The sequence below is a fragment of the Arachis hypogaea genome, chromosome 19 (genome assembly GCF_003086295.3).
Source record: "Arachis hypogaea cultivar Tifrunner chromosome 19, arahy.Tifrunner.gnm2.J5K5, whole genome shotgun sequence".
In the NCBI taxonomy this organism is placed as follows: Eukaryota; Viridiplantae; Streptophyta; class Magnoliopsida; order Fabales; family Fabaceae; genus Arachis; species Arachis hypogaea.
This window is the reverse complement of record NC_092054.1, coordinates 19137696-19153891: the sequence shown is the minus strand read 5'-3', so window position 1 is coordinate 19153891 and position 16196 is coordinate 19137696. Positions and strand designations below refer to the sequence as shown.

The following is a 16196-nucleotide window of genomic DNA, read 5'->3' as shown; positions in this document are numbered from 1 at the left end:
ATGACATTGGAATCAACAAATCGGGTGAAGGAAAACTTGCTGCTAATTGGAAGGGGCCATACAAAGTTAATGAGGTCTTAGGAAAAGGTTATTATAAGGTGACCGACCTAAACGGCACCGAGTTACCAAGGTCGTGGCATGCTTGTAATATGAAAAGGTACTACAGTTAAAAGCGAACTCTACTCCCTGATGTACTCTTTTCCCAACTTCATGATTTTTTTCCCAAAATCAAAGGATTTTTTTTGAAGAAAGGTTTTTAACGAGGCATCATAGTAGAGGCTAAGGGGGAATAGGTTATCAAAAACCCTTAGTAGCAATAAAGTACCTTCCCAAATAAAAATCTTTTTACAATATCTCTTATAAATTCCTTCTGGTCTTTTCTTTCTTTCTACGAAACGCGCTGACTTAAACTCGACAAAACGTGAAAATCCCATGAACCGACCTAGATGGTCGTCAGAATAAAACGACGAGGTACAAGTCGGTGTAAAGAGGTTATAAAAGTTGATCGCGAAAAAACTCGGAAACATCCCAAGTCGGAATGGGAACCGAGCAGCCAAGAAAACGCATCACAAAAGTAACCTAGGTCATAGGAACTCAATAAATTCTGAAATTGAGTATAAGGAATACCAAAAAAAGATCAGAAAACCTATCAAAAATGTCAAAGTTAAAGACCGTCCTAAGTCCTTAGAGAAAAGAAAACTCAAAGGGACAGACAGTCAAGAAAAGGTTTTTCAAAAAAGATCAAAAGATTTTTTTTTTTTCAAAAAAAACTAAAGTCAGAAAAGCATGCACGCAAAAGGTAACTTAAACCCTTATCCAAAAAAGGGTATTTCTTTGTTAAACTTAAAAAACCTTATCCAAAAAAGGGTATTTATAAATATTTTGTTTACGGCCTTAAAAGGCCAGAGAGAATGTCAAGTCACCACCATCACAAACGATAATAAAGAGTTTAAAAAAGAGGGGACCCACAGGGAGGGGACCCACAGGCCGGGCCCCTATATAGCCAACAAATTTTTTAGGAAACATCACCACCAGAGCCGAAGGGAGTAGTCGGATCACCACCAGAGTTGGGAAGAGTAGTCGGAGCGCCATCAGGACCAGGGAGAGAGGCATCCATAGGAGACGAAGAGGAGGTCGGTGGAACCTTCGAAGAGCTCGGAGCATCCTTGGTGAGAGCTCGAGACTAAAATTATCGAAATCTACTTGTGTTAAGTACTTATTTGGATGTCATTGAATTAATAAAAAAGATTTTTTTAGCATATTTGATAAATTTATAATAGTAAAAATAAAAGTACTAGAAAAATGAATTTAATTTTTATGTATTATCCGTGTAAAATAATTTTACATGTGTATTCAATTACGTAACGTCACATTTGTAACATTCTAACTTTTAACATTTCATGATTGTACTAAAAGATTAGACGTTACTTACATCTAAATATTTTTATTTAATATCGAGTCTCTACGAAAATGAACCGAAACTTTAATCGAAAAATCGAAAAGTTTACTCTTAATCACTTAAACACAAATATATATATATTCACATAAGGTTATATACTTAGACTTATATCAGAATTATTAAAATACAAGTTTTATCTTTCTAAAAATCAAAGACAATAAATAACAAAAAAAAAATCTAAAACTAAATCAAATACAAAAAATACGGATACATATGTATATATAAACACGTTTTTTTCTTTTTCTTTTGTCTCTTAGTTTCGATGGAGGAAAGAAAAGAAAATGGGATTTATATGATAATTAAGGTGTATGTGTCCTTATTTTATATATATATATATATATATATATATATATATAAATCCACATTTGATTTTCTTTTCTCTTTGTTCCTTTGACTTCGGCCAAATAAAAAAAAGAAACTAATAATAATAATAATAATAATAATAATAATAATAATAATAATTTTTTATTTTTTTAAATATTTTATTATAATAGAAATTATTTAAAAATTCTAATGAATTTTTGAATTTAAAATATTATAAAATTTAATCTAATTATTTTTAAAAAAATATTTTTTTAAATAAAATAATAAATTATAAATAAATTATTATTTAATTTTTAAAATTCGAAGTGTTACAACATTAATAAAAATAACTACATTTTACATTGATCGCATGATTGTAATGTTTACAATATCAATGTATCAAAATAAAAAAACATCTTTTTTAAAAAATTACCGTTTGCATTTTTTTTAAATGTTTTCATATAATAAATAAATAAAAAAATTTACACAAAATACTCAAACATAAATTTTTTTAATTAAAAAAAATAACTGAAAAAAATCATTTCTAGAAGTTCAGACTTTCGGAGAAAAAGTTAAAAAGTAATTACCCAAATCAGTCCTCAGAGATTTTAAAAGCGGACATTTTAGTACCCAAAAAAAATTAATACACAGATCAATCTCTAAGGTTTTATTCCGATAGACAAATCAGTCCCCAGTTAATTTTCTGGAATTAACCAGATCAGTCCCTAAAGATTTTAAAAATGGACATTTTAGTCCCCAAAGAAAATTAATATACAGATCAATCTCTACCGTTTTTTCTTTGTTAGATATAACAATCCTCCATCCAAAAAAAATATAATAATAATAATAATAATAATAATAATAATAATAATAATAATAATAATATTATTATTATTATTATTATTATTATTATTATTATTATTATTATTATTAATTACACAATAATATTGTACCATAATTTTTTTGTATATTTTGGACAAAAATAATAATAAATTTATTCATTAGATTCTTATGTATGTATTTCTAATATAAAAAATATATATTTATATACACACACATAGTCACTAAATAATAATAATAATAATATTCAATAAAATTATTAGAAATTATTTTACAAAAAATTTAAAGTTGAAACTATTTGATATTTTTGTATTTAATATAATTAAAAGATGTTCTATTTTAAAAATTATATTTGTATTAAAAGAAAATGTTTTAATTTGGATTTCAAAGCATCATTATTCAGCTTACTTAACTAAGTTAATAACGATACTTTGAAATCCAAATTAAAATATTTTCTTTTAATATAAACATATTTTTTAAAATATGATATCTTTTGATTATATTAAATACAAAAATATCAAATAGTTTTAACTTTGAATTTTTTGTAGAATAATCTTTAATAATTTTATTGATTATTATTATTATTATTATTATTATTATTATTATTATTATTATTATTATTTAAAAAAAATATGATATAATATTATTATGTAATTAATAATGATAATAATAATTTTATTTTATTTTTTTATGAAGATTGCTACGTCTGACAGAAAAAAATATTAAAAATTGATTCGTATATTAATTTTTTTTACTAAAATGTTCGTTTTTAAAATTTTTAGAGACTAATCTAAATAATTATTTTATTAAAAAATAAATTAAAATTTGATTTATTTGTCAAAATAAAATTTTAAAAATTAATCTGTCTTAAAAGAGTAAAGTATCGTTTTTGTCCCCAACGTTTGGGGTAAATTTTATTTGTGTCCCTAACATTTAAATTGTCCTATTTGTATCCTTAACGTTTATAAAAGTAATTCAATATTATCCTACTATCAATTATACTAACAAATCAGATTATATTTTTCAATTATTCTCTCTTGGATGTATTCATTCTCTATTAGATCTCACTTGAATGTTCGATTTTAATATTAGACTCACTATTTATGTTTAAATTCAATTATGTCCCTAGAAAAGTGAATTATGTAAATGTTGTAGGAATTAGTTTCAACATTTGATGAGCTATTTTTCGGAATAGATCATCGATTCTATCCCAGACATTTGTATTCTAACTTCAAGAAGAGATTTTTAAAACCCAAACTAAAGCGCTCATGATGTATAATTGACGGAAGGATAACATTGAATCACTTTTACAAATGTTAGGGATACAAATAGGATGATTTAAATATTAGAAATACAAATAGAATTTATTCCAAATATTAGAGACAAAAATGATACTTTACTCTTTCTTAAAATTTAAAATGTTTACTCTTTAAAATTTTAAGAATTGATTTGGATAATTACTAAAGTTGAAATAACCAATCCCATCTCTCAGACTCTCACCTTTTTTTTCATTTCTCCCGAGTTCCGACTAATTTACATCCGAGTTCGAACCGAAACAACGTTATTTTTCAGTTTTCACTGTTTTCCTACCTCCTTCCGCGTCTCTTTGATCCAAACAAACAAGGCTGTAGTCGTCTTTGCGTTCATCGCCGTCGCCGTGACAGCTTCGCTAGTCGCCCTCCGTTCTCCTCCTTGCACTCTCAGGTTCCTCACTTCTCCTCTTCTGTGCGTTCTTTTCTTTGTTGCCCTCACTGTTTCAGAGCTTCAATTAATTTCGCTATTTCAGTGCACTGGTGACTGGTGAGTCAAGGAATGTCAACTGAGAACCAGAACCTAACAGAAGTTGCGGTTGCAGAAGAGCAAGAAGCACCTCTTCTTCTAAATCATCACCATCATTCCTCAATTCTCATTGATCATCAAAATGAAGAAGAAGACACCATCATTCCCTTTCCAGATAAGCATATGGATGCTCATGCTAAGGTTATACCCAACCAACGCCTCGCTTCTCTCGATGTCTTCCGTGGTCTTACCGTCGCGGTTTGTTCTCACTTCTTCTTCTGAGATTGCTTCAATAACTGAAAAGCGGGAGAGTGAAAATATCCACTGCTTTAGCAATTTTACTGCAATTTGATTCGATTCCTCATTACTGTCTCGTCTTTTATGGGATTATGAGTGTAAAACGGAGCCTAATTTATTTGTTTTATTTGGTTGGTTTTGGGAGGGTCAAACTAATCTAATACCACCACGTGGTAGTGAGTTCAAACCCTGCCTTAGAGCAACTTCAATGAAGTGTTTTTGTATTGGAGATGATTGGCAAAATGAAATTAATCTCACTTTGGAGAGACGGTTTTACTACCTTGTATAAAGTTTAAAATGAATTGGAACTAAACATTGGAGTGATAGATCTCACATTTAGTCTCAAATGACTATTTATGACATGTGCTCCTACAAATACTGATGTTGCATTTTGTAGTACCCAAAATGAAATTAAACTGAAACCGACCATTGAAGATGCTCTTATGCATGGAAAGCATCCTTGGCCAGCCTTTTGTCCTAGGTAGATGGCCCGCGGCGAAGGGTTTAGTCATTGCATCCGGTGGACAACTATCTCCCTTCCCTGCCCTTAGCTTTGTCTACTTGGTTAGCTTATGCGCCACCTATATGCTAGGTTATGTTTTTAACCTTTTATGGAAATGCTATTAGGTTTTGGGGTGAGTTGGAAGATAACTTTGGAGAGCAAAGTGCAATTACCAGCATAATACCCATATATCTGCACTTTAGGATCCACATCCAAACATTTCATTACATTACATTTTTTGTTAAATTTGTACTTATCCCATGGATTTACAATTGTTATTACTATATATATAATATATACTATATATAACGAGTGAAATTAAAGTTCCATAAACTTCACTTGCCTTACTATGTGTTTGTGTTTCCCTCTAAAGTATGACTTCATTTATCATGCAGTTAATGATCTTAGTTGATGATGTTGGAGGAGCTTTCCCATCTTTGAATCATTCTCCCTGGTTTGGGGTAACACTTGCAGATTTTGTAATGCCATTTTTTCTCTTTGGGGTAGGAGTTTCAATTGGTCTGGTATTCAAGGTATGGGATTTTGGGAAGTTATGGTAGACCCTAATCTTTTGTATATAATTAAAGAGTATCTTGAACATTGTTATAATTATTTTCTCCTTTTGCCTGTCTGTCAGAAAGTCTCTAGCAAACCAAATGCCACAAAAAAAGTGATAATTAGGACGATTAAGCTTTTCATTTTGGGGCTGCTGCTACAAGGTATGTTCCCCTGCCTTATTGCCGTTGCCATTGCCTTTGTTTTGCAGCCAAGTGAAGCATGACATATTGAATTCACCTGTATACTTATGTGCCACTTTGTTTTTTATAGTGAAATAAATCCATGGTTTTGATATCAGTGTAGATGGATAAATCACTCATACTTTGTTAGTTGATTGACCATTTAGATTTTCAAAATTATGCAACTGTTAACTGTTTCTTTGATCTTTCATTCTGAAATTTATTTATAGGCGGCTATTTCCATGGGCGGGGCAATTTAACATATGGAGTTGATTTGAGCAAGATACGCTGGCTTGGTGTACTACAGGTAGTTGCAACTAGCAAAGTAGAGATATCCATGATGCTTAGCTTAACTAGTTTTTGTCTTGTTTTGTACTTTTGTTCTGTAACTTTGGGTTATTAATTTATAATTTAATGTTTGATATTATTGTTGTAATTATACATGATATTTTCCCTGTGATTTACTTTGTGCTGATGATAATTTTTGGTCTCGATGCTGCTCTGTTAAGCAAATTTTCATAATCAGGGGCAAATTTTCATAACCGAGAAAATAATCAAGTGAGAAGGTGGCAATCAGTTTATTTATGACTCTACAAATTAACACCAATTTCTTTGTATGATATGCAGAGGATATCTATTGGATATTGCTTGGCCTCACTGTCAGAGATATGGCTTTTGAATAATAATGTTTTGGTTGACTCACCTGTAGCATTTGCAAGGAAATACTGTATTCAGTGGTTAGTTCATTTTTCTAGTGTTAGATACTTTGAAATTGTGATCATGGCAAAATACAGTTTTTATCTTTGCTGTTGCTGCCAAATACATCTATTAATGCCGTGTTTCTTTACGAGTTTCTTATATTGTGGTTGCATTCTTCTATGAGTTTTTCCGCACCAATTCTCATCACATAGTGATGCTATGCCCAAATGTTGATGTGAGTCATGAAATGATCTTTTATTATTTGGGGTTCTACAATGTCCTTAAATTTATGACATTCTCATGTTAATGAACACTCCTGTCATGTGGTTTCTATTTTTTCTGTAAATTTTTCTATGAATTGGATTATAATCTCTAGAGATAAAAAGATACGCCAAACTTCACATGTTGCCATCTTTACAACCTTGTGATTTTATTCCTACATTTCATTGGAGGTGAACTTTTTGGAAGATTGAGGCAACTAGTTGAGAATCCTTCATGTTGTCAAGCCAACTTCATAACCTTTATAGATAAGGCACTTTAACCCTGTAAACTATAAGCTATCTGCACTTTATGCCTTTCGTTTTGGAAAAGTGCAGATTGATCCCTGAACTTGCTTAAATGTATGTTTTTCCATTTTTAGCAAAAATAATGTGGTTATCTACAATCTACCACCTCACCTTTCCTAAATGTGCAGCCTTGTGTCCAAAATTTTCTGTAACATTCCTTGTCGTTAACTATTGATGGAAGCCTTCTGTATGATATTCTTTTGTTGTAACACTTTTCCTTGAGTTAAATTACTCTTCGGTGGACGTCACTTTTCTTAGTGTTATGACATTCTTTGGTGTTAACTGACTAAGTCTTCTCGTTTTATTTCTTTTCAGGATGTTTTCTCTCTTACTCTGCTTGGTGTATCTTTGCTTGCTCTATGGTCTCTATGTTCCAAATTGGAAATTTGAACAGTCTAACTTGGTTTGGTCTAGTCGTGGTTCTATCATTCAAGATGTGAGTTGCCATGTTTCTCTGACCTTCATTGAATGCTGAAAGACATATAATGGCTTTTCTTGGCTATTGTTTTAACTTTTATGTATGTTTCTCATGCAAATAACCATATGATGCATTCTATACAGTTGATGAAGTCAGCATATAATTTATTCTTATTGCTTAAATCCTTTCTTTGTGGAACATGTTTCTGTTGTATAATTTATAAAACTCCCCATCCCCCAATTTCTTAAAAGATAATTCTGTTATTATGTTAAGATGTATTTTTTGGTCCTTACTCTTTCCCTTAAACCCGGTGTATATTCTTATAGATCAACCGGCTTAGAATTGTTGTGTGTTGTTTCAAATTACATACAGTCTACTGTTACATAACTTGGTTAATCAGTACAAATATTCATGTGAATGTATACTGTTTATAAAATATTATTACTATATTACAGGAATGGGTAACGGCCATATAAACACATAAGCACTACTACTTTGTGACACACACTACTGTTTGTTACTTCATTTGGGGAATTGAAATATTGACCAAACACAGCATGACAGTTAGCCTAAACAATCAAGTGGTTAGTGCTGGATGGCCTACAAACCTCAACTTTGTGGTTCCAAAGATCATGGAACATTTCTCTGTCTAATCCATGACTTCTTAATTATTAATTACTGGAGTAAGAGAATGATAATAGAGTGATATTCATGATGCCTAAAGTAGACATTATAAAAATTGGTATTTCTTTTCATGCTTTACCTATTACGGTTCTCAATTTTTCCATTTATTCTTAAAATCCTTTCTTTTTTGAAATGTCATTTTGGAGAATAAAATTGCAACACAATTTACCAGGTTCATTGTGAAGTGAGGGGAAGTCTTGATCCTCCATGTAATGCAGTGGGATATATTGATAGATTAATTCTTGGTGAACATCATATGTATCAGCGTCCTGTGTACCAAAGAACAAAGGTTGTTTACTTTCTCTCAGATAACTTATGTGTTAAATTTACTGGCACACAAGGTTCACTGGTTATATCCATCATATGATCTTATTATGGACCACCTTTTCATTTTTAGGAGTGCAGTGTTAATTCTCCTGACTACGGACCATTGCCTCCAAATTCACCTGGATGGTGCCTGGCACCATTTGATCCAGAGGGCATTTTGAGGTAAAAAAAACCAGTACCTTCTTTATCCATTTTTTATTCAACCCATCCATCCCCTTTAGCAATGTATAATTGTGGTTGTGAATTTTATTTGCACCAAAAAGAGAGAGTATTATGTAGGTTAGTCATAATGTGGATAAAATAAAATGTAAAATTACTGTATAAGTTTACGTGTGTATATATATGTATTGGAATGCTAGCTTTTATCCCATTGGGAATTCTTCAATTTTTTAATGGATAAAAAGACTCCACTGTTTTACCTGTGCAATTTCAACAATATGGTTTTGATTGCATAGAAACAACATCAAAGCCTTATCTTATTGAGTTTAGTTGGCTATAAGGATTAGGGGAAGCCAAAGTAGTCTATCATAAATCAATTACAAATTTGTCTTCTGTCCTTGTTGAATTGTACATTCTTGAAGCTGCCATTATTTTACACACACACGAAGAATATTACTTGATATGAACAATGCCAGGCCTTCCATACTGTTAAAATCCATGATTAACCAGGAAAATAATATCGTAGAGTAGCAACTCAACAAATAAAAGAGAATATTACTCTTATGTGATGTGTTTTACACGAGAAGAGTACTAGTATCTATAATAATAATAATAAAACCCTAATACTAATAAGGAAATAATTATAAATATCAATGATAATTCTAAGAGATCATATTTGGTACTCTTTGGTATGATATGATTCTATCGTGATTTCTAATACTCCACCTCAGGCTTGAGCATATAGATAATCTGCACCAAGAACATATAAAAGATATTATTTACTAAGCTTTAAGCTTGTTAAAATAAGACCCTTGAACAAAAAGTTGATGTAAGACTGTTGAAGAGGAAAGAGGACCAGCTGGGGCTCCAGAGCCATGCCAGGGCCAACCGGATCTGCTGGAGACTGGCCGGGGTTAGTTGGGACTAGTGGGAACTTCCCGGACCATGGGGAACCTGGGTGGGTGACTTAGTTAGCAGTCATGTTCTTGTTATGAGTTCCGCATCTCTCAAGGGTATGCTCTCTAGAGAGTTTATAAGTGTCAGACATCACTCAGTTACTTTTTGGGGTGAGTTAGGCCCACTCAATTATCATATTATATGCTCTTTGATATGATATGATTCTGTCCTGATTTTTAACACATATTTAAGCTCCAAGGAGCATAGTTGGATAGAGTTCTTTTTCTCTAGAATACTAAATGTCTATCAATGTGTTTATGGTTTAAAATTGTACTGTTCAGAAAAGGTAATTCTTTATATTCTCTAAAGTTCTTACTCCATCCTTCTGTATATTAAAATCCTTCACAGCGCTACAAATTTCAAATTAGTAGTACCTAAGATCTGTCGATTTTGACTTTTCCATTCTTATTAATATATTGGTTCCTAATTTGTTTTCTTAAATCTGCCAGTTCACTGATGGCAACAATTACATGTTTCATAGGGTTGCACTTTGGGCACATACTTGTGCTTTTGCAGGTTTGGACTATGGTTATTTTACAATATATGGTTTCTCATTTTTTGCACCTTTCTTGTAATATGGTGTTGGGAGATGTAAAAGTTGTTTCTCTGGGTAGATTTCTATTTTTTTGTATTATTAACTACCATCTTCTCCGTGCAGGACCATAAGCAGAGGGTGTTTCTTTGGTCCACATTTTCCTTCTCTCTACTGTTAATGGGATACATTCTGGAGATCTTAGGTACTAACAATTTGAAATTTCTGAAAATTCCAATGTTATATTCTCCTCTAACAACTGTAAAGTTTTTCAGGAATTCCTTTATCAAAAGCATTATACACATTAAGCTACATGTTTATCACTGCCGGAGCATCAGGCTTGGTCTTGACTGCTATCTATTACATCGTAAGTTTTTCCTTGTGTCATGATTAGAGACACTTGTAATGCACTGAGAGTTAAACAGATCCCCAGTAATTGATTGTATCCAAGTATAGAATAACTTTTAAGATCATGAAAGATTAAAGGTAAATGATCATCTAATAAACTCTATGATAACACCTAAAACACTCTTATGATATTCTAAGATGTAATAGAGATGTTACTAGATATTTTCTTGATTTCTAGCATCATTCAAGTTTGCAACTTCCCCAACACTTTTTTTTCTTTCAGGTGGACATAGAGAACTTCAGAAAGCCTACAGTCTTACTACAATGGATGGGAATGAATGCTCTTATTGTATATGCGTTGGCTGCTTGTGACATTTTCCCATCTCTTATCCAGGGTTTCTATTGGCGTTCTCCTGAAAATAACTTGGTAATGTTTCTTTTCCACTGGGCTAGTTCTTTATGCATCTACTTTCATCATATTAAATGATTTTATTTTATGCATCTACTTTCATCATATTAGATCATTTAATTTATAGGTTCCTAACAGTTTCACAGCAGAAAGTAAATATAAAATAAAATTACATCGTATTAGCCACAAAAATACACCGTATTAGTCTCGTGTCCTACACCTTAGTTCAGCTCCCGACAGCATCCTCAAGCAAAACTTAAGACACACCTGATTCGTATCTCAAGCTTACATTTGCTATATATTTGAGCCATAAAGGAAGTAGGAAGTATCTTCAACATCATCTGATCTCATATAGACACCATCCAGTACTCCTCCATTCCCCTTCGGCATTTCCATCAAGGAAGAAGGACACAGAAAACTGTCACCCTTGAATCTATTACCACAGCAGACTTATCATTGTAAGAATAAACATCCGTGTATACCAGATAAGTCTACACTAGTGCCTTAATTTTGTGCCTTGATTCTGATTTTGCACCTCGTATCTATCCAATCTAACACCTGCTCCACGTCTTTCATATTCATCTCTGTCCCTTAATTTATTAGCCATACCTGTCTATGTTATCTAAGAATTGGGCACCTTTGCCAACTTTCAAAGCACCCCTTAGAGTTCCTTGCCAAAGACTGATCCAGCATTCTAGAAAAGAGTTCCTTATCTTACTACTATTATTATTGAGTTCCTAGTATAGTAGCTAGAATCTCGATTTAACTCTTAAAATCTTTTAATATTATGATTTTAAATAAAATAATCGATTTTACAAAATTTTTACTAAGTCAAATGATTTTTTTTATTTAAATATTGTTACAAATTATATTTTACATGTTTAATTAACTTTTCCTATTTCACGTAAAATCTCGATTTTTTCAACCTTTTCCCAGTATGTAGGAAAAGGATAATGCTCTTTCAGTGGATATGGCTGGTGTTTTTTTGTCAGGCCTTGGTGTCCTTTTTTAGCTCTCATGTCTCAAAAAAAGTGTTTTAGTTGCTTTTTTTTTTTGGAGTAGGGAGGGCATTAGTTTCACTTCTTAAACCTTCCCAGAATTGCTTGTTAAAAAGTTGGTTAATTGGGAATTTTATTTCTTTTTTTTTTAAAATGCAGGTTAACGCCACAGAAGCTTTACTACAGACCGTATTTCATTCAGAAAAGTGGGGCACAATGGCATTTGTAATAGTGGAGATTTTGTTCTGGTGTCTTTTTGCTGGTTTCCTCCACAAGAAAGGGATATATATAAAAATGTGATTGTGACGTGTACATATATGTTATATATCGTTATCCAAGTACATATCTTTTTTTATTCTCATTGCCTGCCAAAATTGTCTTTCTCTACTTTTACCTTCGAAATGTCTGGATGGCATTTCATCAAGTTGTATATTAATGTTTAAACAAAAAGCCGTTTTGAATCTAGAGTTGGCAATGTGGGTTTATTTTTTATCCCTTTTTCTATTTTCATCGAGATACATTGCAAAGAAAGAAAATATACGTTAAAGTGGAAATATAAAAATGATAGTGGAGTTGATGCCGGTTACTGTGGAGTTGTATGATAATGGCATTAAGGTTGGATAACATTGTGTTTGTAGTTTGTACCAAGCAACTCTTGTTTCTTCCTTTTCTTTTTAAACAAATCATTTACTTCATTTAGAAAGAGAGGATAAGACGCCATTCACATATGTGTTTTATCATTTATAATAGAAAATTAGAAATAACACAAGGAGTCAAGGAAGTCTATAGCGTCAGTCTTTCTATGACAGAAGATTAATGGATAAGATGCAATTTATTCAGTTTAATGGACAATGGATAATCAATACATCCTGAGATTACCTTAGTGATGACAATTTGACAATTGAGCACAAAATTGTAGCTGATTTCTGGCAAATTTTTTTGATCAGTCCACAATTATGTTTTTTGAATCAAAATCACCCTTTCCCCTCCTTCCCCTTGATGCTTCTACCATTTTATCTACCACACACACTTCCCAACCTAAACACAAAGAGTCGAAATGCTATGCTGAGGTCATCTGTGATCCTAGTTGGCAGGAGGCTATTAATTCTAAATTGACTAATAGAACTTGGACCCTTACCAAACTTCCTAATGGAAAGAAAGCTGTGGGTTGCAAATGGGTCTTTAGGCTAAAACTGAAGCTTGATGGTTCAGTTGATCGTCACAAGGCCAGGCAATTCCAGGACAAATTCAAACTTGACATTAGACATCAAGTTTAATTGTGAAATTTAACAATTAATCAACAAAATAGTGAATAAACAACATTATTTGAGTTATGAGAGAGAGAGAGAGAGAGAGAGAGAGAGAGAGAGAGAGAGATCCAATCCCTGTGATCCTGCCTTCCACTTTGTGTGCAACAGAAGCAAAATATTCTTGGGAACTTTCCGGAAATAAACAACATGATTCTCATCTTTATGGCTACCTAAATGGTATAATTGGTTTCTTGTTGTCGAAGATAACACTGAGTTTTACAAACTACCAGATAAAGTGCTTCCAAGAAGCATAAAGTCTCTCTTCTTCTTCTGTGGGCCTCCTGCCACCTTTAACTATGGCCTTGTCACTATTTGCAAAGAATTTCCAAAGTTAAACCAATGTGCTAAATAAATTCAGACTTGTTTATATGACATGGGATTAGTCAAGATGATAAATACTTGGTAGATTTTATGGTGTCTATAATTTGGTGAATGCTATCCTATCTTTTCTAAATTAAAACGTAAGTTACCCTCTTTGATGTGTTATATTCTAATTCGATGTTTATTTTAATACATTTGTTATATATTTATTAAAATATTAATTTAAAAATTTTCTTATATTAACTAAATTCTAAACTAAAATATTGATGTGACAAATTAAAAATAAAAACACAAATTAGTGTTACTGTAAAAATTTTTAATTTGAAAAGTTTATAGTGTCAAATAGATCTTTAAATTTGAAAATTTATTTTATACAATTTGGTTTCGAATTATATGAAAAAAAGGAAGAAATTGAAACAATTTATATCTTATTTTTTAAAAATTAATGTAGTTAGTTTGTAATTATTTTTTATGAAGGTCTGGATTTTTATTTAATTTTTGTTGGAAATCAAAGATTTTGTGTGAAAAATAAAAGAGTAATATATAACATTATTTTTCAAATATTTTGTTAAATTTTTAAAAAATTTTAATGACCCGAAATTAATTTTTTATTTTTTATTTTATTAGATAAATTAGTCATCCAACAAATTCTACTAAAAAATTAAAATAAATAAACATCTATTAAAATATGACACATCAAAGAGGGTAACTTACATGTTATTTTAGAGAGGGTATGGTAGTATTTACCTTATAATTTTTATAGTTACAACGGTTAAATAATTTTAATAACATTTAACAAATATTATTAAAATTAAAATAATATTTTTTTATATTTTGATAATATATTTTATTTTTTAAAATTAAAAAATTTTATTAAATAATAAAATAAAATAACTTTAATTTTAATTACATTTAAGTTAAAATAGTCACTTTATTTATTTATTTTATTTTATTTTATATTTTTTTTTAGGTGAGTCACTAACTACTATATCCATGCCTCCATGGGCAGCATAAATACTTTAATCATTTAATCAAGTTCAAGTTCTAGAAATGGAAAAGATCTTTGTTAGGAGACTCTACTCTCTTTATAGGCCTTGAGCTAGATTGGGTTCTATTATTCCTTTAGCTAAAAGAAATTATGCTCAACTTCTTTTCCTAACTATATAAGACATTTTAACCAATGTGCTTCAACAATCAAAGCTCTATTTTGGCTTCTTGTATTATTCAGGAGAGAGGCAAATGGATACTCAGAAAGACAATGCTGAAACTTCAGCTGCCTATTTCAACATCCACAACAATTCTGTTCAGCCATCATCAAGCGTCAACCATCTTGACAACTGTCACTTCGGGAAATCACTAGCATACAGAGCGGTTTACCGTTGTATCGGTACTCCACGTAATGGAAGTAGAAAGGCCAGAGGCAATGATCCCAAAGCATCACCAAGCAGGCTTAGCAAGGTCTCACTGGCTGCTGATAATACACAAGATTAGCTAGCTTGATCACAATATATATATGAAAAATGATAGAGGAGCATCTGAATTTATTGTTTTTATCCATTATTTTTAGTTATCAATCCAATTTTCTTAGTCTAGTAATCTAATATTATACTTTATCCCACACTGTTAAATATTGATAACTAACTGATGGTCGAAAATAATAAATTCTAATGACCCAACCTTCTTCTTTATAATGTGTGTGTTTATATATTCTTAATTACAAGAAAGTCATATATATTAAGAATACAAGTGTGGTTCATTATGGAATTGTTATTCTATTGTTCTATTCTTCAAAACTGAAATTCGGGTTTGTGTTTAAGATTTTCTAAAAGAAAAAAAAAATACTAAGTTAAAATAAAAAGTGATTTTATTATTTTTTTTTTTTTAGAAAAATTCTGAAAATAAAAAATTAAAAAATGAAAGCAGAAAGCGTTTACTCAAAGCAAAAAAAGTCTTAATTATGACTCTGAAGCCTATGTATATTATTACTTTGTATGTGAGTCTTAATTGTGGACGTTATCCAATCTTGTTCGAATGTGGAACTAGATTAAATTGGATTACTATCTTAAAGTAAATAGTCATTCATTTGAATTTAATTTTTAATATTTGTGTTATGTATTTTTTTTTTTTGTTTATTATTTATAAATTTCACAACGGTACTGTAAGTTCTTCAAATGACTTGATGAGATGATTAAAGAAAATATTAGTTTCAAATTAAAAGGTGTTGATATAGAAAGACAAAATACTAAGGTGCAAAGCAAATTGTCAAAAATAAAAGAGAGAGTGATAAAATTAGAGTTACTACGATAGAATAGAGTGCAAACCCGAACAAAATTTACATAGTTAGGATTTTAGAGTGTGTTGGAATTTATAATATTTTTTGCTGCTGTTGTGAAGTTTGTGTTGTGTTAATTGTATGAATTGTGAAATTATTTTAATGCATAGCATCTAGTGTTATTGTTTAGGACTTAATTTAAGATTGTGTAGCTTTGGCGGGGACTTATTGAAGCAAATAATAATATTATGTAATTTTAGTTGAAGCATACTCATTGAA

The 16196-nt window shown here is 30.9% G+C and overlaps 1 protein-coding gene across 2 annotated transcripts; it reads left to right on the top strand.

Moving 5' to 3' along the window:
• The first annotated feature begins 4092 nt into the window (after nucleotides 1–4092).
• On the top strand, nucleotides 4093–12506 carry LOC112776568 (uncharacterized). 2 transcript variants are annotated; one of them, XM_025820773.2, is made up of 14 exons: nucleotides 4093–4306; nucleotides 4389–4639; nucleotides 5576–5713; nucleotides 5818–5899; nucleotides 6148–6224; nucleotides 6545–6654; nucleotides 7498–7618; nucleotides 8457–8573; nucleotides 8682–8773; nucleotides 10177–10243; nucleotides 10386–10464; nucleotides 10535–10626; nucleotides 10891–11034; nucleotides 12174–12506. In XM_025820773.2, the coding sequence occupies exons 2-14, from the start codon at nucleotides 4415–4417 to the stop codon at nucleotides 12312–12314; spliced, it is 1485 nt and encodes a 494-aa protein (XP_025676558.1). In that variant the 5' UTR covers nucleotides 4093–4306; nucleotides 4389–4414; the 3' UTR covers nucleotides 12315–12506. The 2 variants fall into 2 exon arrangements, with proteins under 2 accessions (XP_025676558.1, XP_072083432.1); XM_072227331.1 differs by having other exon boundaries at nucleotides 4144–4306; nucleotides 5576–5641.
• Nucleotides 12507–16196: the final 3690 nt, after the last annotated feature.

What these genes read in the sequence shown, in the direction of transcription:
- LOC112776568 (XM_025820773.2), top strand. Translation starts at nt 4,415, where the DNA reads ATGTCAACTGAGAACCAGAACCTAACAGAAGTTGCGGTTGCAGAAGAG. An exon ending in ACATACTTGTGCTTTTGCAG is followed by an intron (nt 10,244 to 10,385) that starts GTTTGGACTATG and finishes TTCTCCGTGCAG; the next exon opens with GACCATAAGCAGAGGGTGTT. An exon ending in TGACTGCTATCTATTACATC is followed by an intron (nt 10,627 to 10,890) that starts GTAAGTTTTTCC and finishes TTTTTCTTTCAG; the next exon opens with GTGGACATAGAGAACTTCAG.